The sequence below is a fragment of the Ceratotherium simum genome, chromosome 5, assembly GCF_057802395.1.
Source record: "Ceratotherium simum simum isolate JZ-2026a chromosome 5, ASM5780239v1, whole genome shotgun sequence".
NCBI classification, from domain to species: Eukaryota; Metazoa; Chordata; class Mammalia; order Perissodactyla; family Rhinocerotidae; genus Ceratotherium; species Ceratotherium simum.
This window is the reverse complement of record NC_141904.1, coordinates 47,135,833-47,162,347: the sequence shown is the minus strand read 5'-3', so window position 1 is coordinate 47,162,347 and position 26,515 is coordinate 47,135,833. Positions and strand designations below refer to the sequence as shown.

At 49.3% G+C, this 26,515-nt stretch overlaps 1 protein-coding gene across 1 annotated transcript; it reads left to right on the top strand.

Annotated features, from left to right (window-relative positions):
- The first annotated feature begins 1,145 nt into the window (after positions 1-1,145).
- Positions 1,146-2,920, top strand: TMEM158 (transmembrane protein 158). The gene has a single exon (XM_014788398.2). It carries the CDS (start codon positions 1,402-1,404, stop codon positions 2,281-2,283), a length of 882 nt encoding a protein of 293 aa, XP_014643884.2. The 5' UTR covers positions 1,146-1,401; the 3' UTR covers positions 2,284-2,920.
- The last annotated feature ends 23,595 nt before the right edge of the window (positions 2,921-26,515 follow it).

The following is a 26,515-nucleotide window of genomic DNA, read 5'->3' as shown; positions in this document are numbered from 1 at the left end:
AAAGCAGTTCTGCTCAGGAAATGTAGCTGGTTTAGAGGGAGGGCCATTTTGTTGATGGCCAGTTTCTGCTCCCTCCACCCCTTCCCTCCCAGACTCGGGAATAGCTGGTGCTCATGGAGGACAACAGCTTCAAACCACCGGGTCATTCCCTTAGGGTGGGATCACTGAAATTTTTTCCAAGTGTAAGAGGCCAAATTACTAGGAAAGTGTTTTTTAAATATAAATCTGATTGTGGTACATTATTCTTGGCAGGTCTCTCCTCCCACTTACTATCCTAACGTGGATGAATCGTCCCTTGACACGGATTCTACAGACAAATCTTTCATAAACACGCGCTCACTCGAGCTGCCAGGCAGGGGTCCTGCACAGGAGGGGCGGTTTCTTGGGAGCAAAACTTCCCATCGGGTCCCCCAGAGCCGCAAGGCAACGGGGCTCACATTCCCACCAACCCCTCTCCACCTGAAACTCTGTCGAGTTCTTGGAATTTTCCTCAGGGTTTGCTTGCTGTGAGGAGACTACCAACTGGGTCTATCGTGTTGAAGGCGCATTTAAAACCAGTCAAACTCTCCACATTTGAGATTTTAAGAGACATCGTAGAAAGGCAGAAAGCTAGGGGTTCGGAGTTCGGGTTCTGGCTCATCGGGTGGTCTGAGGAAGTCTTTCCTCTCTCTTGGCCTTAGTTTCCCCTTCTGTAAAATGAGCAGGGTCCAGGTGAGCGCTAAGGCGAGACATCGCAGGTTCTCTCAGGCGTGACAAAAGGACGGTCTCCGGGCCCTCCGGCCTCCCTCCGAGGACGCAATTCTCTCAGAGCGCCTTCTCCGCTTGGAGTCGGACTCCCGGAGTGTAGCTGGGCCGCCAGGGCGCGTCCGCAGGCTTCCCCGGTCCGGCCCACACCGCGAGCCGAGGATCCGACGACGCCTCTGCGCCCGGGCCCGGCCCCTGCGCCGGCCTCCAAGTCCCACCCCCGTACCCTGTCCCGCATCCCTCCGGCCGCCGCGCGGCGATTCCCCCTCTCCCCGCCCCGGCGCGTGGAACCCCGCCCTCCGCGGAGTCTCGGAGCCGGGCGGGCGGAGGGCGGGGCGGGGCGCGCGGGAGGCGGAGCCGAGCCGGGGAATCCTGCTCCCGGCGAGCGCCGGGCCCCGCAGAGCAGCCCGGCGGTCCGAGGGCCCCCGCGCCGGGGGCGGCGGGGAACCCCAGACGCAACCGGGCCGAGAGGGATCCCCGCGCTGGGCGAGCCGCCGCTGCCGCCTCCGCGCCGCCCGCGCGGGCTGACAGGTGCCCGGCGCGCCCTCACTCCGCCCGGCGCCCGCTACCGCGGTCCCGCCGTCCGCTCGCCCGCCGGTCTCCCACGCGCCATGCAGCCGCCGCCGGCCCCGCGCGCGTAGGCGCCCGCTGCAGGCCATGCTGCCCCTGCTCGCCGCGCTGCTGGCCGCCGCCTGCCCGCTGCCGCCCGCCCGCGGCGGGGCCGCGGACGCGCCGGGCCTCCTCGGGGCGCCCCCGAACGCCTCCGTCAACGCGTCGTCTGCGGGCGGGCCCGCCGCCCCGCGGCTGCTGGCCTCGGCGGCTCCCGGGCCCCCCGAGCGCCCGGGCCCGGAGGAGGCGGCCGCGGCGCCGTGCAACATCAGCGTGCAGCGGCAGATGCTGAGCTCGCTGCTCGTGCGCTGGGGCCGCCCGCGGGGCTTCCAGTGCGATCTGCTGCTCTTCTCCACCAACGCGCACGGCCGCGCCTTCTTCGCCGCCGCCTTCCACCGCGTCGGGCCGCCGCTGCTCATCGAGCACCTGGGGCTGGCGGCGGGCGGCGCGCAGCAAGACCTGCGCCTCTGCGTGGGCTGCGGCTGGGTGCGCGCCCCCCGCCCCGGCCGCCTCCGGCCCGCCGCCGGCGCCACCGCCGGGGCGCCCACCGCGCTGCCCGCCTACCCCGCGGCCGAGCCCCCCGGGCCGCTGTGGCTGCAGGGCGAGCCGCTGCATTTCTGCTGCCTGGACTTCAGCCTGGAGGAGCTGCAGGGCGAGCCGGGCTGGCGGCTGAACCGCAAGCCCATCGAGTCCACGCTGGTGGCCTGCTTCATGACCCTGGTCATCGTCGTGTGGAGCGTGGCCGCCCTCATCTGGCCGGTGCCCATCATCGCCGGCTTCCTGCCCAACGGCATGGAGCAGCGCCGGACCACCGCCAGCGCCGCCGCCGCCGCCCCCGCCGCAGTGCCCGCGGGGACCACCGCCGCCGCCGCCGCTGCCGCCGCCGCCGCCGCCGCCGCGGCCGTCACCTCGGGGGCGGCGACCAAGTGACCCGCTCCGCTCCTCCCCGCGTCCGCCCGGTGTCCGCGTTCTCGGGTGCCTTTCCCGCCGGGAGACTCGCCGGTGTGCTTCGTGCTGTAGTGACCGTTAGTTCTTCTTTGGGGAGGGGGCCGCCGGAGAGGCCCCAGCGTGCTCGAAAGGCAAGGTTTGTGCCGCCCTTGTGGCCCTGAAAAGAAGATGAAGCCCTTGCCCTGAAGGGTGGGATCGCAGCTTGGAAGACCGAGGAGGGAAATGGGGCCCTTTCCCCTCGATTGCACCCCCCTACTCTCCTCCCTCCCCGCACCCACGTGCCCTATATTCATAGCAGAAAATGACCAAATCCTGTGTATTTGTTTTATATATTTAATAACTGTTTTAAATGAAAGTTTTAGTAAAAAAAAAAAATCAAATTGCTATTGCTATAGTAAGAGAAGCTCTTTGTATCCGAACATAGTATTCGAAGTTTGTTGTTTTTTAATTTATTTAAAGGGGGGGCATGGGAAGGATTTAACACCGATATATTGTTACCACTGACAATGAACTTTATGAACCTTTTCCAAGTCGATCTATCCAGTGACGTGGCCTGGTGGGCGTTTCTTCTTGTACTTCTGTGGTTTTTTGGCTTTTAATACAGACGTTTTCCTCCAGAGATGCGTATGTAGCCTTTTCTTTATTTGGTTTAGGAAAAGGAATACAAGAATTACAATATGTTGCCCTGAAATGTGAGGGAGGGAATCTCCAAAAAGTTAGAGGAGGGCTAATTCTGTCCCCCTTACCTGTCTGGGAGGCTGGAGACAGAAACCCTGTTACTTGCCCTAATGGCAATTGTTTTGCCTCTCACCACACTGCTCCCCCAACACCCACCCAGCCGACCCCTCAGCCTCTCTGACACTTGTCATGGTGGCATACAGGGGTTTCTGTGATTTGTCTTTTTACCCGCTGCCCCAAGCTCTGCAAAACACCCAGTAAGGTGCCAACAGGGTAAAATCAATAGTTCCTCTGAACTGGGTGTCTTTCACAGAAATGACTCATTTTAAAAGGCGTGCAGATTTACTTGTCATGTGTGTAAACTTTAGCGTATGAGCACATTTCAAAAACTGGTGTTAAAATCTGGGATATTGTTTTGGCATTAAGATTTTTTTTAAGGTAATCTCTGGGAGACTAGACAGTTCGTGACCACAAGGCTCTGCTGTCTCCTGATTTCCATGTTATAGTGATGTCTGTTGGGCAGTTGTTTCAGATTCTTCCTGGTTTTCAGCAAGAGAGTAAAAGTCCTCACAGTGACTTGATATAAAAACCATTTTAAAAAAGATTTTAAAAGCTACTTTCCCTGGCTCCCTCTCCTGGCTTTTGAATGAATGCTTGATATTGATCTAGAGCCATAGTTCTCTAAGTGGGGGCACTGGACCAGCAACATCAGCATCCCCTGGGAACTTGTGAGAGATGCAAAACTGGGGACCCACCCAGGACCTACTGAATCAGGAACTCTGGGTTGGGGCCCAGCAAGCTGTGTTTTAACAAGCCCTCCAAACGCTGATGCATTTCAAGTTTGAGAACCGCTGGGTGCTAATGGAAGGGAAGCTTCAAAATATGTAGCCTCCTTTTATCTTGAGATGTCTCTAGTATTTCAAAGAAATGGGACCCTTTTTTCATAGGAATCTGTCTGAAGGAGAGGCGGGGTCAGTGATCTGCAGCTTCAGCTGCCCCTCTGCCTCTTTGGGGTCCAGGGCTATCTCTGGCAGAAGCCAGCCTCTGAGAGAGGAGGGGGAGAGGGTGGTGGTCTTCCTCTGTCCCCTTGTCCAGACATTGAAGATGTTCAGTGTAACACAAATCCGCTAGCCTGGCAAGTCACTATAAATCTGCTTATGCCCCAGAGCAAAGTGGGTTGTGAATTGCCCTCTTTTCCAACCCTGTGGTAATTAGCAGGAGAAAATCAATAACCACCAACATTGAACATGATGTAATCTATGCAGAAATAGAAGTATAATGATGTACACCTGAAATTTTTACAATGTTATAAACCAATGTTATTGCAATAAACAAAACAAAACAAAAAAACTCAACATTCAGCCCATGTGGGTCAAGATTTAGAATCATAATTTTTTAAAAATAGTTTTGCCAATTTGATGGACCAAAATGGTACCTCATTGTTTTGAGTTATATTTTTTTCCATTTACCAATTGAGTTTATCTTTTTGTATCTTTACTGCTCATTTGTATTCTTGCTTTATGAATAGCTTAGCAAAGCAGCAAGTCCTCAAAGATAATATCCTTTGCCTAATTTTTTCTTTCATTATATTCTTTTTATTGATTTGTTAGAGCTCTTCCTCTATTAAGGACCTTAACCAAATTTCTGTTATCTATATTGCATATATATTTACCCAATTTTTTTTCTTTTGTATATGGCATTTTGACTTGCAGAAATTTTTCCACTATATTCCTTAAATCTATTATTTTTTACAAATACATATTCTAAAAACCATAAAAAAAAATAACCACCAACCTTGGTCAATTTTAATATAATCATAGCATTTGTAGTTCTGAAAGTCACCTTAAGTATTCCTGGTACAACACACACACACACACACACACACACACAATCACTCTCCCTGCTTTTTTCTAAGATGGAAACTGAGGGTCAGAGAGGTTCAGCATTTTGCCTACAACCACACAGCTACACAAAGAGGCAGAGCTGAGACTAAACGTTGGTATTCTGCCTCCCTAACTGGTATTATTTCATCATCAGGAATTTCCTTTCCCAGGAGAATTAGGAGCTAGCCCCTCAAGGTCTGCTCCTCTGTTGACCCACCACTGTCGCTGTCAGATTCTGTGCAGCCAGAACTCAAAGGAGCCAGAGGGCGTTAATTTTAAACGAGGTACTCAGGCGCTTAATAGAATATATATATGTATATGTATGTGTGTGTGTATGTATAATATAATAATATATATACACGCTGTGTATACATCCTGTGTATACACATACATACACAGGATGGCCCTAATGAATATTATTTAGGGTAGGTTTGAAATATAAATATTTGTTGCTGCAACAATGGACCTTCCTGAAGAAAGATTTTCAGAATTGCCACTGGAGATGCACACGCGTGCACGCGTGTGTGTATACACACATACATACATATATATATATAGTATATATACATATAACCAATGGACCAGTTAGTTCTCCTATACGCTGACTTGGGCAGCTTTCTGAGAACTAGAGCTCCAAGCAGGAGAGTACAAAGTGAGGCTGGAGCCTGTGTGCTTTTGGTCTCTTAAGATGGGGTCATCCACTGGGTAAAGGAAGTCAGGTCCTGGCGGGCTCGGCTGGGGGATCTGTACCCTCTAGTCAGTTTGATTTGCATCATCTCAGTAGTGAAACACTTCCAAGCGTGCATTTTACTAAAAGTCAGTCAGTAGTTCTTTGACAGGAAAGGAAGTGTGCCACTGTAGCCTGTGTATGCATGCGTGTGGAATCCCCAGATTCTAGCCCAATCTGAAAGCCTCCTGGGGACAGCTTGAGTTGCTAGTGGCATAGCTAAATCCTCAGTATAAATCATCATTCTCAGTTATTCTTGCTTCTCCTGAGAGTTTACCCCCCGAGGAGGGTGTGTACCCACCCTCCAAAATCCAGCCACTGCTGAAAGCTGCCTGCTGGGTTGTCGACACTCATCATGAGAGCTGCCTTGGCCCCAGATCTGAACACCTGGTCTCCTCTAGGGCTTGCCTCAGGGAAGAGAGCCACTGGGCCCAAGGCTACACCGTCTTCCTGGGGCGCCACATCCAGTGCCTGATCAACACCAGGCATGAAGACCCAGCCCTCTGGACAACTCTGAAGGGTCCTCCCACCTTCAGGACTCCTTCCAGGGTTGGCTGAGCCTCCACTGAGATTCTATGGAGGTTTGACTTCTCCCTGTGCCCACTCCTGCCTCCTCCCATCCCTTCCCTCCACAGGTGTTAATCCAAGAGCACTCCCTAATGAACCTGCTTCTTCAGGAACCCAGCCTGTGGTGGGCAGTTTACCCAATGAGATGCAATTGTTCTAGCCATACGGTCATTAGGCACACAGGATGAGCGGATCACATAAATGATTATTGTTTGTATTCCTTTTACACAGATCACACATTTCTATTTTTTTCTCTTCCATTTGGATTTTTCTGTAATATCCACCATCAGTGGTGATATGGGAAATGTCCCCTAATGCAAATTCTTGTTTAATCATTGCTCCTCATAGATATACACGTCAAAAAAAGAAGACCTGTTTCTTTCCCTCTCAAATCATGGTATCAGTCAGGATACACTGGGTTATGCTGCAGTAATAAGCAACCCCAACATCTCAGTAGCTTAACACAAGAAAATTTATTCCTTGCTCATGCTACATGTCCAAAGTTGTCAGAGGTTGTGCCCTGTGGAATCACTCAGGGACCTAGGTTGAAGGTGACTCGGACTCGACAATGTGGCCACCATCATCTAGTTAGGAGGATGGAAACTCTGGAGGGTCTCATACAGGCCATTCCATGCTCTGGCCAAGAATTCACATCCTATCTGCTCATTGATTAGAACAAGTCATTGGCCCCACCCAAAGACCAGGGAGCAAAAGAGGTCATGTTTCCAGGTCTCCAGAGGAGAGGAGAACCTAATATCAGGAGGAGCATTAATGAAAACAACTCCCAACACCTGTGTGATCTACAGGCCACCCAGAAGAATTCCAGGACTTTGGTGAGTAGACAAAGGGTTCATCCTAGGAGTGCCATCTCCAGACTCTCCTCCTGTGACTGCCACATTGCCTGCCCACACTGGAAGCTAGATTGCTGCTCGTGGGGATTTTACAAGTGACGGAGGTCATCAGCCTGGTGGCTGTTCCAATGTTTGCGTAGAGCGGATCCCAAAAGAACTCCATCTGGAAGATTTTGACAAAAAAATATACTCCGGATCCCCATGATCTGGGAGTCATCTAGGAAGAAGGATGGGAGAAAAGTTAGAATTAAAATGGGGAAAAAGAAATGGCGAGGTCAGAACAGACGTCCCATCTTTCCTGGCCTAGCCCCTCCCCCACCGCATAGAAATGACTAATTTATTGACATGGGGGCAAGAAGAGGGCTGGTCTTCACTGTTCCAATTCTCTCCTCTCACAGGGGAAAAGAATCGTCTATCTCTCAGCTAGGTTAAGAGGTTTAAGGCTATAAGGATTGGGAGAGTTAAGAGCAATGTGAAGACATTCAGTGCATGGCTGAGCCTTTCCCTTGGAACACTGGGAGGGAAAGTCACTAAAGAGAGGATGGGGACAACAGAGGCCAATCGCCCAGAGCCACCCAGTTCACTGTAGGCTGGCTGCTGTGGTACACACCTCATACTCATCCTGGGTGCTCGACCGTGCCTGTTCCAGGCATCCAACTCCCATGTCCTGTCTGGTCTCTTGCTGGTAGACCTTCTGCTGTCCCCAGCCCCAGCCTAGGACAGTCCTCTTCAGACAGTGCCTTTGCCTTCCTGGCTCTGCCATGCTGCTCCTGGGGTGTTTCTTCCAGTGCACGACTGGGTCCTTCTGAGCTGGGAGTGCCAAGCCATTTACCACGTGGAGGACTGTTCGGGGAACAAACGAAAACCCATCACAGGCTTCTCACCCCCTCACTGTGAGCAGGTATTTACCAGGTATCACCTTCTCTCCCCTCTTCCCTGCTGGGGCTCTGGTGTTAGGGTGAACCTGCTCCACACAGTCTGCTCACACTAGGCGCCAGCAGACCCCGAGGTCCCCCAGATCCTCCATGTGCTCTGGCTCTCACCCCAGGGACGAGCATTCCTACTGTCCTCCAGCTCTCAGAAATTTTCAAGCACTCTCTCTTCTCTGGGCCTACAACCTCCCATCAGTTCTGAGTAACTCTGTAAACTTCCATGATTTCTCCTGATGCTGCCTGGCAACTCCGTCACTGGTCAGCTCCTGCTGTTTTCTCCAAGGCCAGAGTCTCACAGACAGCAGGCCCCCGATGGCTCACAGCAGCCTGTTTCTCTGCTATCAGCCCTCCGAGGAAGCTGCCTTCTTCTCTCATCCCTCACTTCCCGCTATCGAGACCACACAGCCCTCAGCCCTCGGCATCCTCCACGCCAGTGCTGATACTTGGTGATTTCTGCCACACCCCAGGACAGGACAGGGTCCAAACGGAGTGTTCTGAGGAGGGTGGGGATGTACTGTGGTCCTCGGAGGACTGATGGCGTGGCTGCTGCCCACTCAGGACAATTAAATGCCTCTCTCCTAACCTCACCCTCAGCATTTTCCTGGTGCTCTTACTGCCTGAGTATTCCCAGAACTGTCTCCTCAAGTACTGGGGTACACTACTGTGCCGCCTGCTAAGGACGCATTAGTTTTGTGCCTTCATAGGGGCAGTGATGAAAAATCAAAATAATTAGCATCTTGATAATACCCTAAGGCCTCATTGTGACTCTGAGTACAAATTGTCTCCCAGAAAGCATTTTTGGCACTCGAGGAAATAACCTCCCTTCGGGGTGCCCCCCAGGACCTGCTTAGCTCTGTGACCAGCAAGGAGTCCCTGCCGGGCTCCTGCGAATTTCCATCAGACTTCCTGAGGGTCAGTGTGCATGGGAGGGGGCCCGGAAAGATTGCTGACCACCTAGCTCTCCATCCCTCCCCAGGTTTGACCCCTGGACTGCAGGTTTGAAACTTGTTCAGAACCTAAAAGAGCCCCCCAGCCCCCTCCTGGTAGCTGTGCTGCAGCTTCTCTGAGTCACCGCTATTTCCCAGCAGCCGGCGGCAACACACTTCTATTCCAGAGGATACATTTGTGAATTCCAGCCTACCTCTCAGGCTTCCTTGTACACTAGCCACTCTGGACTTAAATCATGATTCACACTGTGTAATCATCTAGAATGTGATTTTATCATTATAGTGTCTTGGAATCTTATTTCAGAATATTTTATGATCATAGGAGTGCGGAGGCTCTAGTTAAATTCCGTATTTTTTGCTTCTCCTAGTAAGAAAGATGCTTTCTTTTCTCACCATAGGCTTTAACATTATACCTTACCTCACCTCCTATGTTTCTAGATAATTCTGCAGCTACTAGAGGAGGACTACACTGGCAATAATAATAATTATTATTACTATTATTATCATCATCATAAATACTATTATTTTAATTGTTATTTTGAACTGGAGAGGGAAGGAGAAGTAGAAGGTAAAACAATAACTAAGAGGAGACAAGAAAAACAGAATTAAAAACATCAGCTTTAAAAACAGAAAGATTGGGACTGGCCCAGTGGCCTAGTGGTTAAGTTTTCGCACTCCGCTGTGGCAGCCCAGGGTTCGCAGGTTTGGATCCAGGGCATGGACCTACGTACCGCTTATCAAGCCATGCTGTGGCAGGCGTCCCACATATAAAGTAGAGGAAGATGAGCACACATGTTAGCCCAGGGCCAATCTTCCTCAGCAAAAAGAGGATTGGAAACAGATGTTAGCTCAGGGCTAATCTTCCTCACAAAAGAAAAAACCAGAAAGATTATCCCCTACCTCATCCCACCCCGACCCCCCACATGCAAAGGCACAAAGGATGTAGAAATGGAGAGGATGACCTGGAGCCATAGCCTGGGGCAGGCAAAGAATGGAGTGTAGGAAGGGCATCTGGGGGCCCCACAATGGAGTGGCTGCTGGCAGGGGCACGTGGGGACAACAGCTGGCAGCAGGTTCTGCTGGTTTCCCTCCTCCAAGAGCTGTCCCCTCAGGGACAGCTCCGTCAACTTTCCCCTGCCCCGAAACAGTTTTCTCCTTCAGCCCTGGAAGGCTCAAATCACTGAGTTCCAAAATGTCTCACCCAGCCTGGGAGGCACATCCCACGGTGCCAACTCCAGGCTGTCGTATGTTCTGGAGAGGGCAGCGGTGGTGGTTAACACGGCTCAGAAAGGCCATTTTGCAACAGAGCATCATCCTCGTACTCTTGCTTGAACACAGGTAATGTATATTCATTGTGTAAATATCAGAAACTTTGATAAATAAAAAAGAAGGAAAAGAGGACTCATCTTTCTACTACCAAAAATAAGCCCTGCACGCATTTTGGTGCACGTACTCCCAGTCTATTTTTACGCATGTATGTGTGTCCATGAGTAATTATTCATATTAAAAATGGAATTGTGCTGTACTTAACTGTTTTAAAACTTTTCTTTATTATATAAGTGCTACATGATAAAGAAATGAGAAAATGCCCTTCGTAAAATCAATGAATCCGTATCAGCAACAGTCCCAGCACCCACAGTGATCATGGCTGACGTTTATTGACAAATGTTCATGCCTATGATATACACATGTTAACCCTCGCAGGCACCTGCTTCTCAGCGCCCTGCTTTGCCCACTCTCCGTGTCTCTGGTTGTCCCCCACCTCTGCTGAAGGTAAGGGAGGGCTTCTCAGGGCAGGTGGTGTATAAGGCTATATTCCTGACGTGTGGCTCAGAGATCAGCCGCTCAGGATATTGAAACCTGTCCTAGGGCCAAAGTCTTGATGGAGATGCAGTGGCGAGAGGTTGTCTATCTTTCTCATCCCAAGTTTATCATCTCCAGATACTTATCAAAGCCAGACCAAACTTCCCACCCCTCCTGGAGACACGTCTTCACTCTCGTGTCTGAGGTTTTAGATGAGGCTGATAAGGAACGGAACACAACTTTAGAGGAAGAACAATGCGATTCATCTCCTCGAGTCATAAGCATGGAGCCGCCTTGTATTGTCTGGGTTTATTTGACGTCTTCGGTGAGAAAATGAATTCTGAGATTCAATAAGCAGGAAGGATATTGCGCCTGTACAATGCTACCCAAAAAGCTGTCCCGACGCTGCATGGCGGAGTGACTGCTGCATTCAGATGCCCGTGCTGCTGGGGGCAGGGGCAGAACACCCAGAGAGAAGAAAGAGAGCGGTCCAGAGTTGGAGGAACCAGCCAAGGACAGGAACCATCAATGGGCCAAAATGTATTCAGCCCACTGACAATAAATGGACTGAGTTAAGGTCTTCTGTGATGGATCTCAGCTAGGACTGGGTTCCCTGGAGGCAGAGCCTGAGATGGAGAGACCCATAAACGGAGATTTATTGAGGGGTGCGCTCAGGAGGAGGGGGGTGAGGGAAGCAGGGTGTGTCTCAGGTGGAGTCGGCTTCAGCCTGATCCCACAGGAGCTCTGGAGCAGTGACTGGACCACAGATTTGCCCCACCTGGAGGCAAAGGGCTGTTCTTTTGTACTCTCATTTCAGTCAGTTTGGCCAAAGTCTGAGTGTAGGGGGCTGCGTAGCCTCCCTGGCAGCTCCCATCTAGCCCTGCCCAGTTCTCCAGAGAAGGAGGCAGCTGAGAGATGTTGGCAGCCCACACTCACAACAGCTGGGGGATGGGTGCGCAGGCCAGTAAGGGGAATCGGGGTAGGGCACCCTCAGGATTGCTGCAGACCTCACGTTGCTCTGGAGTCCCAGTCCCAGCAGTGGATGGCAGGGTGCATAGTGCCCAGAGAGCATGAAGCTCAATGTGCCACTGAACTTGAAACTCCCTATCCAGCTGGCATGCTGACCTCCAGGCCTTTGCCAGTCTCATGTGAGGTCTGGCTGGCTGGCCTTGCTTCTGGAGGTCCTGCACTTGTGCCAACTGAGGTGCAGCTGGCTCTGTCATGCTGGCCCTCCTTCATGAAGTCAGAAGCCCCTGCCATTTGCCTCTGTGTTCGAAGTCCTGACTCCCCAATACTTGCATTGTAAGGGCAGTCCCACAGTACTAGTATTACTATTAGTATTCTATTAGTATTAGACACAGTATTAGTATTGCTGAGGCTGCCAGCAAACTGGTAATAACACGGGACAGGGCACTGGGGCACCTGCCTACAGTACCTGCCTTGCCGTTAATGAGCTGTTTGGCCATGGGCAAAGCACTCCTCCTCTGAGCCTCAGTTTCCTTGTCGACAGAACAAGATTGTTGGGACAGGTGAGGCCTCGGTCCCTCCAGGCCTGCAGTGTCACGTTCTAGCCACCCACCCCCCATCCTCCAGGCCAGTCGGACCATACCAACTACAAAGAAACACACTCCAGTGTTTCTTCACCAGACAGACTGAAACAGAGGCCAAGCCACTCATTTTTCCGGGTGACTTGAAGGGGAAAAACACAGAACAAATCAGAAAAGGTGATTTTTAAGATATCAGAATGGTTTTTGCCACTGGATTGTCTAAATTGGCTGTTGGTGTGGGTCTGATAATCTATAGAATTATGTTTTTTGCATTCTTCTATTCAAATGGCCAGAGCCATGGAATAAAGGTTTTTCAAGCCAAGGAGGCCTAGAAGAAAGGAGAAATTTTTCACGCTTAAAAAGTGACTTCTTTGACTTTGTCAGTTAATACTGGGTGTCACACTCTGAGGCAGTGTCCACACAGGTAAGGAAAAGGAGAAATTCCCATGGGCTGTGTGCCTGCTGCATGCCAGGAGCTTGACCTTCCAAATCCTCTAGCAGTCTTATGAGGTAGGTAATAGTCTCACCACTTTAATGGTTTATGAACAGACTCAGGCCCTGGGAGGCTGAATAACTTTTACCCAAGATCACATCTCAGACATGAGAGAGTCGTCACAAAGCCCACGCCTCTCCTACACATCCATGCCCCTCACTAAGGTTTACAGAGTTTGGTAATTCTGCTAACAAGCAAACAAATGTGAATTCATCCAACATCTGAATCCATTTTGCTTTCTTTCTTTTCTTTTTTTTTTCCTGTGTAAACCAGATTTAGAAGATTTAGATCTAACCAGGCATATTTTCACTTAGGGTAACCAGAAGTATACTTTAAGCACGTTTTTCCAAAATAAAAATTAAATGGTCAGTAAAGAAAATTGTCTCATTTTTTAATCAGCATCTTTGGTGCCAGACTTATGGGGACAAGGCCATTCTTACTTGTGCCATATAAGATTCAGAGCTTAGGTGCTAGATATTCAAGAAGTCCTAGGAAAGCTGGCTGCCTAGATCCCATAGACTCGGGAACTATGAGGTCATGTCCAGCCTTCCCCACCCGGGGAGAAGCCACCAGTGCCACGGGAAGTTGGGAACAGCACCCACACTCTATTGGGGGAGGAGAGAAAGCTCGCCTTAGAGATTGCTCTCAGGGAATCCTGACTCTCTCCCTAAGGAGTTCCTATGCGCTCTGGGCAAGACACCTCTGCTCTACACCAGAAGCTGGCAAACTTTTTCTGCAAAGGGCCAAGTAGTAAATATTTTCAGCTTTGTGGGCCATGCAGTCTCTGTCACAACTACTCGACTCTGCCAGTGTTGCTCAATAGCAGCCATAAATAATAGGTAAATGAATGAATGTGGCTGTTTTCTAGTAAAGCTTTATTTATGGACATGGAAATTTGAATTTCATATAAATTTCACAAGGCATGAATTATCCTTCTTCTGGGTTTTTTCATCCATTAAAAATGTAAAAATTATTCCTAGGTCATAGGTCCTACAAAAACAGGTCCTTTGCTGTAGTTTGCAGACACTTGCTCTACACCATCCATCTCTAAGTTCCAGATGCTTGAGGGGTCACGTCATCAGGCAAACAGCTGGAAGCAGTGTGGGAAATAGTGTTTGCATAGAGCATTTAATAAGCAATAAAGGCCATGGGGAAACTCTTTCTGATCCTTCCCTGAAATGTTCATCTCAGGAACATTAAAAGAATCAGTTCTGATTCTCCAAGTTGATAGACCCTGTAACATAATCATGTGGTAGAACTTGACACCACATGTTTAGAAGCTGTGTGTCCTTTTCTGTCTACCCGGTAGATTACAACAGAGAGCACAGCAGATTGAACCCACCACGACCCCAAGGGTGGGCACCAGGTCTCTTTCAGGTGTGCAGGACCCTGAGCTTCAGACTAGAGCCTGCCGCTCAGCGAGCAGTGCAGGCCCACAGAGGCAGGAGCTGGCGGCCAGATACACTGGGAAGGTGGTGTCATGGTGCAGCGAATTAATTCTCAAACTCTTCCCCACAAGTCTCCCTGGCCGCCATGGAGAACACCCCTCCACCCTGGGAAATCTGAGGTAGTTATCTAATACTGCCTCTTAGAACAGGGACTTTTTAAAAACTATTATCTTTTATTTAAAAAATTCATGCAAAATTTGTTTGCTACACCATGGTCTGTTCATTTTCATAAAATTTAATTATTTAACTTGATCATCAAAGTATAAACCCTGTTTCCCTCCTGGCACACTGCCGAGCACCTCAGGGGATGCGTGCCCAGTTCCCGGGGTAGGAGCCCAGGGGTTGGTGGCCCAGCACGGGTAATAGAGCCAGACAGACATGGGTGGGGCTGCAACTGACATTCTCTTGAGGACCCTGGACAAGTTAGTTAAGACCCCTAAACCCCAGTATTTCCATCTGCAAAACAGAGATGATAATAATATCTACTGGGACTGTAAAATGAGGCTTCTCAATCAGGATGGGGTAAGCTATGCTGGGCATCCAAATTGCAGGGGAAGAGATTTTAAAATGTGTTCTCTTCCCCTCCCTTTTAATAATTAATAATTAATGTGGGGGCAGGGGGTTTGTTTTGTTGTTTTGTTTAGGGTATCATTTACATGTGGTGAAATCTTACGTACCCAATCACTTTTGACAAACGCATACATCCACGTAACCCAGACCCTATCAAGATAACAGAACATTTCCATCACCTCAAAAAGTTCCCTCGTGCCCCTTTGCTAACCCTAACCGTGTTCCCCACACCATACACCCCACCACACACACACACACACACACACACACACACACACACAGGGTAACTGCTGTTCCATCTCTTTCACCATTGGTTAGTTTTGCCTTTTCTAGAACTTCATATAAATGTGGTCGTACGGTGTGGACTCCTGTATGTCTACTTTCGTTCAGCATATCTGTGAGATTCAACCACGTTGTTACGCATTTCACTAGTCGGTTCCTCCTTCTTGCGCTCTGCGCTGTACCACGGTACATCCTTCTCCATGATGGATACATGGGTTGTTTCCACTTTTGGGTTACTTTAGTAAAGCTGCTGTGAAAATTCACATAGATGGACATATGCTTTCATTTTTCTTGGGTAAGCATCTAGAAGCGGACTTGGAGTCACAGAGTAGCAGTACGTTTATGTTCATCTTTCTAAGAACCCCATTTTTTCCAGTTTTTGTATCATTTTACACTCCCATCAGCAATGTGGGAGTTTGGGTTGCCCTAACATCCTCAGCATTTGGAGTTGTCCGTCTCCTTAATTTTCGCTATTCTAGTGGATGTGCAGCAGTTTCTCATTGTGATTTTATTTTGCATTTCTCAGCTGACTAATTATATTGAGCACTTTTCCACGTGATTATTGGCCATTCACATATCTTCCTTTGTGAAAACTCCTGTACACTTTTTTTTTTTGGATGACTTTTTATTTTTGAGGAAGATTGGCCCTGAGCTAACATCTGTTGCCAATCTTCCTCTTTTTTTTTTCTTTTTTCTTCCCCAAACCCCCAGTACATAATTGTATGTCCTAGTTGTAGGTCCTTCTAGTTCCTCTATGTGGGACACTGTCTCAGCGTGGCTTGATGAGCGGTGAGTATGTCCGCACCCAGGATCCCAACCGGAGAACCCCGGGCCACCGAAGCAGAATGCACGAACTTAACCGCTGTACTACGGGGCCGGCCCACTTGTACACTTTTTAAAAATTGGTTTGCTTTCTCCTAGCTTTTAACCCAATCCAAAGGTCTGGCATTTCTCAGGATAGAGAACCATGCAAGGCCCACGTTGGCATCTTGGACGTTAAGTTTGGAATATCTCTGCTATGTCGACTGCTCAAATTCACCTACTGGATGGCTGATGGCTCTCCCATGGGAATTTGATCTGATATATAAGATGTAGGGAACTTGGGATCTCCTAAAAGAACAATGTGAAACCTAAATGTGGGGCTCAGGGAGCTGGAATGGTGGGAAACATCTGGAAACCAACTAGTGTGTTTTAAAAAAATTAAGCCCCAAAGAAACAAATTTCAAAATCTTCCCATCTGAACTTCTTGGTAAATGATTAAGTGATGTGGTGATGGAAGGGGACAGGACTTGGAGGCACCTGTAGAAGATATTACAACCTATACACTTCTCATGAAAATATGCTTTTAAGTCAGACTTGAAATAGGGGAAGCCTCCTCTTGGTCATTAGGTCAACCCCCTCCTACCTCCCCAGAGTCTGTGGCCCAGGAGATCTCTCTCCTCTCTGTCACTCAGGACCCCAAGGTGCTTCGGCTGCTTGGGCAAGGGTCCTGTTACACTGATACAGTGACCCAGCATCAAAGGGCTGGGAGGATCCTGTGGGACCACAGGGGACACGCCATAGGGCCAGGCACAGAGGGCATTCACCCTCTGCAGGGTGGAGTGGCATCCGGTAGGAGATGATAGATGGATGCAGTCTGGGCTGGAGGTTGGGGTGGAGGACCCTGGCAGGGGAGACATATCCCTGGCCGGCTAGGGGCCCCCAGGACCTGGTCATCTGGGACAGGAACAGACAGAGGCCCAGGCAGGAGGTGGCAGGGCTGGAGCTCATGGGCAGCAGAGGTAAGAACAAGGCGGGGGCACGTTGTGGATGGCCTGAGGCAGCTGAGGGTGAGAGGAGGTAGCAGGCAAATGAGAGGATGAGCAGCAAATGCTTCCCTCCTCCTGAAGGAGACTTGGTTGGCTCCAGGGCCTAGGTGGGGGGGACTCCGAGGCAGGGCCCAGGCACTCCCTCCCATGCTTCCCTCATATGCACAGCTAACCCTTCCTGCACTGTGCCTGCTGGGCCAGGCAGCCAGGCACCATGCTAAATGCTGTACAGAATTCTCTCATTCAGCCTCAGGACAACCTGTGAGGGAGTTACTGCTGTTAACCAGGTTTGCAGATAAGGAAACCGAGGCACAGAGTGGTTAAGTAACTGCCCAAGCTTTAGAGTGGCCAGGTGTAGCAAATAAAAATAGAGGAGCCCCAGTTAAATTTGAATTTCAGATAAACTGCGAATAATTTTTTAGCATAAGTATGTCCCACTCAATATTTGGGATATATTGTACTGAAATAATTATTTGTTTATACCTGAAATTCAAATTTAACTGAGCACCCTGTATTTTATCTGACAAACCTACTTTTAACCGCTCTGCCAAGTAACGAAAATTAAGGATAGCAACAACTGCCATGGGTTGAAGACTAACCAACTGCCGGGCACTGCATCCTGCCCCTAGCCAGTGGTAGCCAGCCTCACCTCCACCCTGTGACAGTGAGGAAGGAGAGGCTCTGAGACTTGATGTCCTTTGCTCAAGGCAACTTAGCTGGTAAGAAACAGAACCAGGATCAAGGCCAAGTCTGTAACTCCAAAACCCATCCACAGGATGTGACCGCCCTGGTGTAGGGAGAATCCTGGAGTTTTCACAGCAGAGATGTGCCCACGACTTTGGTGTCCCAGAGATGTGCCCACGGCAGGCCCTCCAGCACGCTCTGTTGAACTGAATTACAAACAGGAATCGTGTATTCCCGTGGTTTCCTTCCAGGACCCTTCCAGCACAGGCTCAGAGAACATTCGGTAGAATTCTTCTGTGGCCTGTATGACCTTCAGAGTTTTTTTTCAAGAGCCCTAGACACCTCTGTGGGAACTGGCATTCCCATTGCCAAGGACACCCCTCCAGGTAGGACCTGCAAGGAGATAGCAGCTGCCCTGGCCTGGTTGCTCTGTGAGGACTCACCTGGGTTAGAGCACCTGAAGGCAGACCCAGGTGTGCCTCCCACACAGGGCTGCCAGAGAGCCAGCCCAGAGAAACAGGGGCTCTGGTCAGCTGTGGGCAATGCCCAGAGGGGCCCTCTCTCCACTGCCTTTCACCCAGGATGCCACTGACCCACCCTGCACAGTTGCCCCGCCAGCATCATCACGCTGGGAGCATAGTGGCTCTCTGCTGCGGCTTCCTGGTGCTGAAGGGTTTTCACATACAAGGAGGCAAAGGAGCGGGGGTTCAGGCATCATGGAATTTGAGTTTGCGTCTTAGCTTTGCCATTTCACTGAGTTTCGTTTTCTCATCTGTAAAATAGGAACAGAATACCTACGCTGCAGCAGGAGTGCTGGGAGGGTTCGTCATGAAGAGCCTCTCAGGCACGTAGGCAGGCCCAGCGAGTGGGGTTTATTACTGCTGACATTTGAGAATGTCCAGAGCAGTTGTTCTTAACCTTTGGGAAGTCCCCTCTCTCCCACTGCTTGGAGGCTGGCTCACTCTGAGGACCCTGGGGACACATAGGGAGGTTTCTCAGGGATCTCCGCCTCCCCTGGACAACCCTGCTGAAGTGGAGAGTCCTGGCACCGCCTGGGGCTGGGAGCGGCTGCGCTGGGGCGAGTGCCTGCACCATTCCTGATCATTCAGCGCAGGAGGGGCTCCAGGTTCTCTCCCGGTTCTGGAGTCTTTGTCCTGTGGGGAAGGCAGCAAACAGACACAGGGTGCTGCCGGAATGTCCCCGCCACTCCAGGAATGCCCCAGCCCCAACTCACGCGGCTCCCAAATCCCTTCTCAACATAGATCCATGACTAGTGTGGTTACTGGGTTCAAATGAGCGCGTGTCTGCCATGCCTCATATCCGCCTCATTCAGGAACCCCCAAATCACACTTAATGAGCCAGATGAGATGGCAAAATCCCCATAGACTTACTGCACCCTGCCAACTGGCTTCAGAGGGAAGCCAAAGACCCAGCAACACCTGACATTTTAGCTTGTGGAGTAATTCCAGCAGAACAGAGTGAGAAGTGGGACCAATCAGGCGGGGCAGAGGTGGTGGGCAGTGAGGCCAGACTGGTCAGGTTCAAATATGGCCCTGCCACTTGCTAGCTGCTTTCTAGGACTCAGTTTCCTTGTCTGCAAAATGGGAGTATAACAGTACTTCTCCACAGGAATTGTTGTAAAGATTTTAAAAGCTAACACACCAAAGAGTTTACTTCCTCCCCACACTCTTCCAGGAACACAGATTCCACGGGGACCTGGCTCTGCCATGTGCTACCTTGGGTTAAAATACCTAACCTCAGCTTTCTTGTCTGTAATATGGGCATAATGATGCCTATCCTTGCAGAGCTGTTGGGAGGAAGAGTGGGAATGAAGGACAGTGAGGGTGAAGCACAGGGCGCATAGAGAGCTCAACAAGCAGTGCTGGTAGTATTATTACTCCAAGGCAGACATTCGCTCCAGCCCTGTGGACCAGCTGTCTCCTTCCACGTTCAGGAAATGCTTACTTAGTATGACTACCTGCCAGGCAGGCCACGGTGAGCTCTGGGTACAGAGCGGAGATCACACAGGCCAGGACCTTGTCTTCATGGAACACGCAGCCTATTCTAGTCATCACCGAGGACCAAAATATTAGATCTATGCTTATGGGGAATTGACTGAAACGCATGTAAGTTATTCTTACTCTTTGCTGCTATTCTCAGAAGCATCACTAAAGGGTGTCAGTGCCCAGTGGTGTCGCTGGTGGCTGGGCAAGCCAGGCCAGTGCTGTGAGAGTGTCGTGTGGGAGCCCAGTGCCCTCTTTTCTCCTCTCTTCTTAATGTGCCTGATGAGGTCGAGATGTAAGGAAAGGCTTGCCTCCACCAACAGATGAAGGGATCAACAAAATGCGATACATCCATACAATGGAGTATTACTCAGCCTTAAAAAGGAGGGAAATTCTGACACATATCACAACATGGATGAACCGTGAAGACATTGTGCTAAGTGAAACAAGCCAGTTACCAAAGGACAAACACTGTATGATTCCACTTATGTGAGGTGCTTAGAGTAGTCAAAATCATAGAGGCGGAAAGTAGAGTAGAGGTTACCAGGGGCTGGAGGGAGGGGTAATGGGTGCAAGGTTTCTGTTTGGGGTGATGAAAAAGTTTTGAAAACAGTATGACTACCTGCCTGGCAGGTAGTCATACTAAGTAAGCATTTCCTGAACATGGAAGGAGACAGCTGGTCCACAGGGCTGGAGCGAATGTCTGCCTTGGACTAAAGTAACAGAAAACAGAAAACAAAACCTTATGAATGTAATTAATGCCACTAAATCATATCCTTAAAAATGGTTAAAATGGCAAATTTTGTATCATATATATTTTAACAAAATAAAAAAATATAAAAATCTTAACAACAATAATAATAAAGGAAAGGCTTGGGGGCCGGCCCGGTAGTGCAAGCGGTTAAGTGCGTGTACTCTGCTGCCGCGGCCGGGGGTCTGCCGGTTCGGATCCCAGCACGCACTGACGCACCGCTTGGCAAGCCATGCTGTGGGGGTGTCCCATATAAAGTGGAGGAAGATGGGCATGGATGTTAGCTCAGGGCCAGTCTTCCTCAGCAAAAAAAAGAGGAGGATTGGCAGATGTTAGCAGATGGCTGATCTTCCTCACAATAAATAAATAAATAAATAAATAAATAAATAAATAAATAAAGGAAAGGCTTAACCTGGCTCCAACAGAGAACTGAACGTGGGCCATAAAAGATGGGTTTTCTCCCCTGCCCAGTGGAGGGACTGGAAATGGCTCCTTGCCCCTGAACCATGATGCCCGTGCTCTCCGTTGCTGCCCCGCCCACCCCATCCCACCCCACCCCAGGCTGCTCTCCTGCTGATACAGCAGAATGGGGGGAGCTGGGGATTCTCTTTTCCTCGTCACCAGCACTGACAGATGAGGCTATGGCCTTCAGGAAGGAGAGCCGAGCAGATCCTCTACTCCCGACTGTGGTGCAGGCAATGGGACCCTGGGTTTCTGGCTCCGGGTGGACGCGAAGCCAGCTCCACGGGCAGGCAAGCTCCAATATTCCTTGTGGGCATGACTGGAAATGAGTGAGAGACCCGGCCCACGAGCTTTTCCTGTTTTCACCAATTCCCTCTTCTTCTCTCTCAGCTCTGGGCGGTGCAGGAAAAGACTGATAAAACCACTGCCTTGCTCTCTCCTGCCACTGAGAATTATTCCTTTTGTCATTATTCCAAGATTCCCAGTGAGTCTCCGGGGCTGGAGGCAGCCGCGGGGCTTGGATGGACTTCATCATCGGTGCAGACCCAGGGTGGAACATAAAAGACTCAGCCTTGACATTTTACAGATGGAAACAAGTTTCTGCACCGTCATGGTTGGGCTCAGAGAGAGACAACATTTTAACTCGGGCACAGGATGAAAACTCTTTACGATCCCGGCTCTGGCAGGAGAGCAGGATTTGCCCGTGGGAGATCAACACTGACTTGATCTGACCCGCGACCGTGACGCAGCTCCCACGCTCCATGAGCCTCCGCTTCCTTATCTGTAAAGTGGGGTGACATCAAACACCCGCTTGTGGGGCTGTTGGCGCCTGCCCTCTCCATAGCACACAGTCTGTCTGTACCCCCTTCTAGTTTATCAGCCACGTCACACTTTGGTGGAGAAGGGGTGGGCTTGACTGGACCAGTGATGTGTACTATTATTAATAGCTATTGTTTATTGAGATGTTACTAGTGCCCCTCTCTGTTCTGAGAACTTTTAAATATGCGTATGGAAGATTTTGGCGGTTCCCCACCCATCCCCCTCCCCACTGACCACTTCCATGCATATTGGCCTAACTCCAAATGCCATCATTTCCGAATCCATCTTGGGACACCGGCTGCTGGAGCCCACTATGCCATGCACCGAATAGGCTGAAGTGCTGAGGAATTAAGGCACCCCAGGAGTAGGCCCCGATCGGGGACTGATGGGATCAGTGGAGCAGTCCTCAGCCCCGTTGGCCCCCAGGCCAGGTGGTGCTGCCAGTGACTGAGCACCAGGTACCCCCAGCACAGCACACTTCCTGGAGAAGTCACTCTTGCTGTCTCCTTGCCTTCGCCTGACTCACCCCCCTCTCCCCAATGGTATTTCCTGAGATCACCTCCCAAATAGACGACTTACGTCTGAATCTCTCAGGATCTGCTTTGGGGAACCCAGACTCAGATAACACATAATCTCACTTATTCTTTACAAAGAACCCGGAGGCGGGTCCTTGATCCCCCTCTTACAGATAAGAAACTGAGGCTTAGAGACATTTAGTAACTTGTCTAAGTTCCCACGGTGATGAAGCTGGGCCTGAATTCCAGCGTCTGGCTCCAGTGCCCCAGCCAAGCCCTCAATTGCAGCAAGCCAGTAAACGTGCCCAAGGCAGACTTGCCAGGGAAGTCGGAGGCTGCAGAAGGTAAATCTCCATCCCCCACCCCTCTTTAGCCCCCACCTCCACAAGGGCACCAGCTGAGGGAGACAGAAGCGGGGTAGAGAGCCTGCCCATCCCCTAGAGTGCCTACCACCAGGTGGCGCCCTTTTCAGGAGGCTCCCGCTGGCTCAGCAGAGAACTAGACACAAGCAAGGGGTGTTCATTGCGTCTGACCAGCTACTTTCAAGAACCACGGTGTCCACCTTCTGCCTTGCCACAAAAGGCAGACCCTGAATTAGGAAGTTTCTCAGAGCTCCCAGGACTTCCGAGCTGTTCAAGTAACACACACTCACACTTCCCAGCTGTTAGCAGCAGGAAGACTGAGCACTCTTCTCTCTAAAGCTGCCAGAAGGTGGAGAGTTCTAGAAACCCTCTCTGTGGTCACTCAGGAAGGCAAACCAAACTGCATCTGCATTCAGCCCCCTGCACTGTGGGACATAAGGCACCCCACTCTGCCTCCTCCTTCCCCTTGGCCTGTGGGTGGACCTGAGGTGTGGGTCCAATGAGTAAGAGGCAACAGGACACTTATTCTGGTTGAGCTGCCCACTGTTCTGGCCTCTGGCCTGTGTACTTGGGAGGGCAGCAGGGAGCGAACAGGGAAGCCTGCTCTCCATTCTCTGAGGCACTTCCAGCCCCTGCAAAAGTTCCTTGGGATCTGGCATCAGTGGCCCCAGGAAACACAAAACGACCACCCGTAACTTACAGGGACCCCGCTCCTGTTTCCCTGATGTTAAAGCTCCACCTCCAGGCTGATATGCCAAGGAAAAGGAGTCTGGCTTTGTTTTTACATAATAAGCTGTACAAACCAACTCCTATTCCTGAGTACACCCACAGAGACTGCTATTCTTTCAAATTTATTTTAACATTTAAAAATGTGTCACTAGCTGTCTTAGGTCAGATTCCCCCAGCAGACGTTGAGATGAGCTTAGTGTGCAAGTGATTCTTGATGGATGCACTCTCAGGAAGCCATGCCAGGGTGCCATCTCAGTAAAGTCCCATGAAGGGTGGCTTCAGCCTGATCCCATAGGGGGCTCTGCAGTGTAAGTGGCACCTCAGAATCCCCCTGCCTCCCACCCTCAGTGCTCCTAGACAAGATTGCCACATTCTCACACCCCACCAGTCATTGGTTAAGAGGCACCCCAGAAGGACATAAATTCTGAAGCAATGCCTCTCCCATTAGCCCCAGACTGGATCTCCAAAGAAGAGACAGGGGCCAGCTGTTGGAAGTGGTGGTGGGGACACACACACATGCTCACATACAACGGTAAAAGGGGGTCTGAGGGATCTGGGCAAAGCATCAACATTGTCCTGTAAACCTGCCTTATTCCACAGAGGATTCAGGATGGCTTAACAAATTATCTACAATACAAAAAGATAAACTGATTAATTGTTGGAGTTGAGGCAATGGAGAAACAGAGAGAAAAAGTAATTATATCCAGAAGGAAACAGTGTACTAAGATATTTCTAGATAAGGATTGCAGTATTGGCACTGAGTTTCCCAGCAGCCAAAGCAAAGAGGGAAAACTAACTGAATGTAAGATTTATGATGCCCACAGTGTTTAGACCATCTTGCTGGTCCCAGGGTTTAGAATGTTCTAAATACCAAATCCCTGCATACAAGAGAGTCTAGATCAGAGCTGTCCAATAGAAATGCAATGCACGCCACAAGTGTGGTTTTAAATGTTCTAGTAGTCACATTGAAAAAAAAAGAAGCAGGCTCAAAACACCCCAGGATGATGGGGTGTGTCAAAGGGACGCAGGAGCAAACTGAGCTAGCTTCCAAAAGCCAAAGCTAGAGCAATTTGAGCACCAACGTAAATAAAGTAGTATTGGATTATAACCCAAAGAATAAAATACATATCCAAGAGTCCATACTGATATAAATAAATGATTGAATAAATAAATATTTGAGGCAGAAGACACATATTTCCCCTACAGAAGAATTCCAAATAACTTATGCAGATCTCTACCCTCGAAGGAGCAGAGCACCACTCCCCGTTGTGCAGGCTGCATTTAGAGCATCTTCTGAAGAGGACAGTGGGGCAGGGAAAGAGCCACTTTACCGGGGAGAACTGACAAACCCCACCTCAGCCAGGCCATCAAGGTGTACATCGACAGTGGTAAGTCATGTTGGCAGTATGTACCCTTCAAATGATGTGACGAGAAGGACATTTTACCTCTGTGGTCTTCCTCCCAAAAATCCAGCACCCCAGTCTAGTCATAAGAAAACATTGGAGAAATCTCAGTTGAGGGACATTCTAGAAAAAAACCTGACCAGTACTCTGCAAAACAGTCAAGGTCATCAAAAACAAGGAAAGTGTGACACTGTCACAGCCAAGAGGAGCCTAAGGAGACATGGCAACTAAATGTAAGGCAGGATCCTGGTTGGGATCCTGGTACAGAAAAAGGGCATTAGGTAAAAACTATGGAAATTTGAGTAAAGTGTGGACTTCAGTCAATAATAATGTATTCGTACTGGCTCATTAATTGTAACATACAGCAACTAGAAGGCTATGCCACTATGACATACAACTATCTACTGGGGCTTTGGGGGAAAAAAATAAATAAATAAAAATTAAAAACAAAAAAGGAGGAGAATTGGCAGATGTTAGCACAGGGCTGATCTCCTCACACAAAAAAAAATAAAAATAAATAAATAAAAAAGGAGTAGGTGAAATTAATTTTAATAACACATTTTATTTACCCTTTATATCCAAAATATTATCGTTGCAACCTGTGAACAATATAAAACATTTACTAATGAAATAGCTTACATTCTTTTTCCATACTAAGTCTTTGAAATCCAGTGTGGGTATTACACTTACAGCACATCTCAACCTGGGTGCTAAATTTTCTTTGGAAATATTGATCTCTATTTATTTAGGCTTCATAAAACTTACAGTAAAAAAAAAACAGATTCACATGCCCAAATTGTTCCAAACGTACTTAAAAGTTTTCTACTAACTGAATCGAATATCAGTTTTTAAATTTAAATTTAAATGAAAAATAAAAAACTCCATTCCTCAGTCACACTAGCTCCGTAGTCACATGTGGCTGGTAGCTGCCATAATGGACAATATAGGTATGAACAGCTAATTATAATACGTTCCAGCTTTTCTGGAACAGTCCTGATTCTAAACATTCTTTGCCACTGTTCCCTGAGTATGCCTGGTCTTGTCAGGTTGGGTGTGGATGGTCAGTCTGAAAACCACAGTTACCACACGCACGTACCTAGCGGGTGTCTGGAAACCTGGCATGGACCTTCCTTCACCAGAACCTCCAGTTGCTCTCCCTTCAGACAATTCGCTCTGCCATGTTGTGGTTTCCCTGGCTCCAAAGAAAGATGGCAATGCCTTTTTCTATCCTATGTGGGACCACACCAGAACAATGAGCCGTTGCAGAAGGCAATTTGGCACCATGTATCAAAAGCCTTAAATATCCTCATAGCCATTGACTATGGCGGAGGTTCCCTTCTATGAATTTAACCCAAGAAACCAGAAAGGCATGCTGAGATTCATGAGCAAGCATCATTTAAGTAGACATGAGTTTAATGGAAAACAAATTGAGTAGAATCTATATGCCCATGAGTTAAGTAAATAGGTTAAATAAATGATGGTGCATTCATCCCAGTAAATGTTATACAGCCATTAAAAAATGGTTTTGAAGAAAATGTAATTATTCACAAAATGCTCATGAAATGATGTTAAAGGAAAAAAAAAAGAGCGTCAATATTATAGGTCAAAATGGTCATGAGAAAGAGAAGCTGTAGTTTCAGTGTGACAAATTTTTATCTAAATCAGGTCAGTCCCTCCACTCCTCAGGGCAACTACAAAGCAAGATTATAACAGGTGGGGCTACAAAGTGAAAGCACGCAGAGCAAGTGTCATATGGGGGCAAAGACGAGGACTACAGAAAAACCAAGTCATATCTGAGTAGTCAGAGCCACTGATCTGAGCAGTCCCTGACCCGCTGCCCTTTACCCCGCCTCAGCCAGCGCCGAGGGCAGCCCAGCTCTCTGGGCTAAGAAAGACAGCCATGCCTCTGGGGAGAAATCAGCGCAGGGGTAAGAATGCGATGATGGAGAC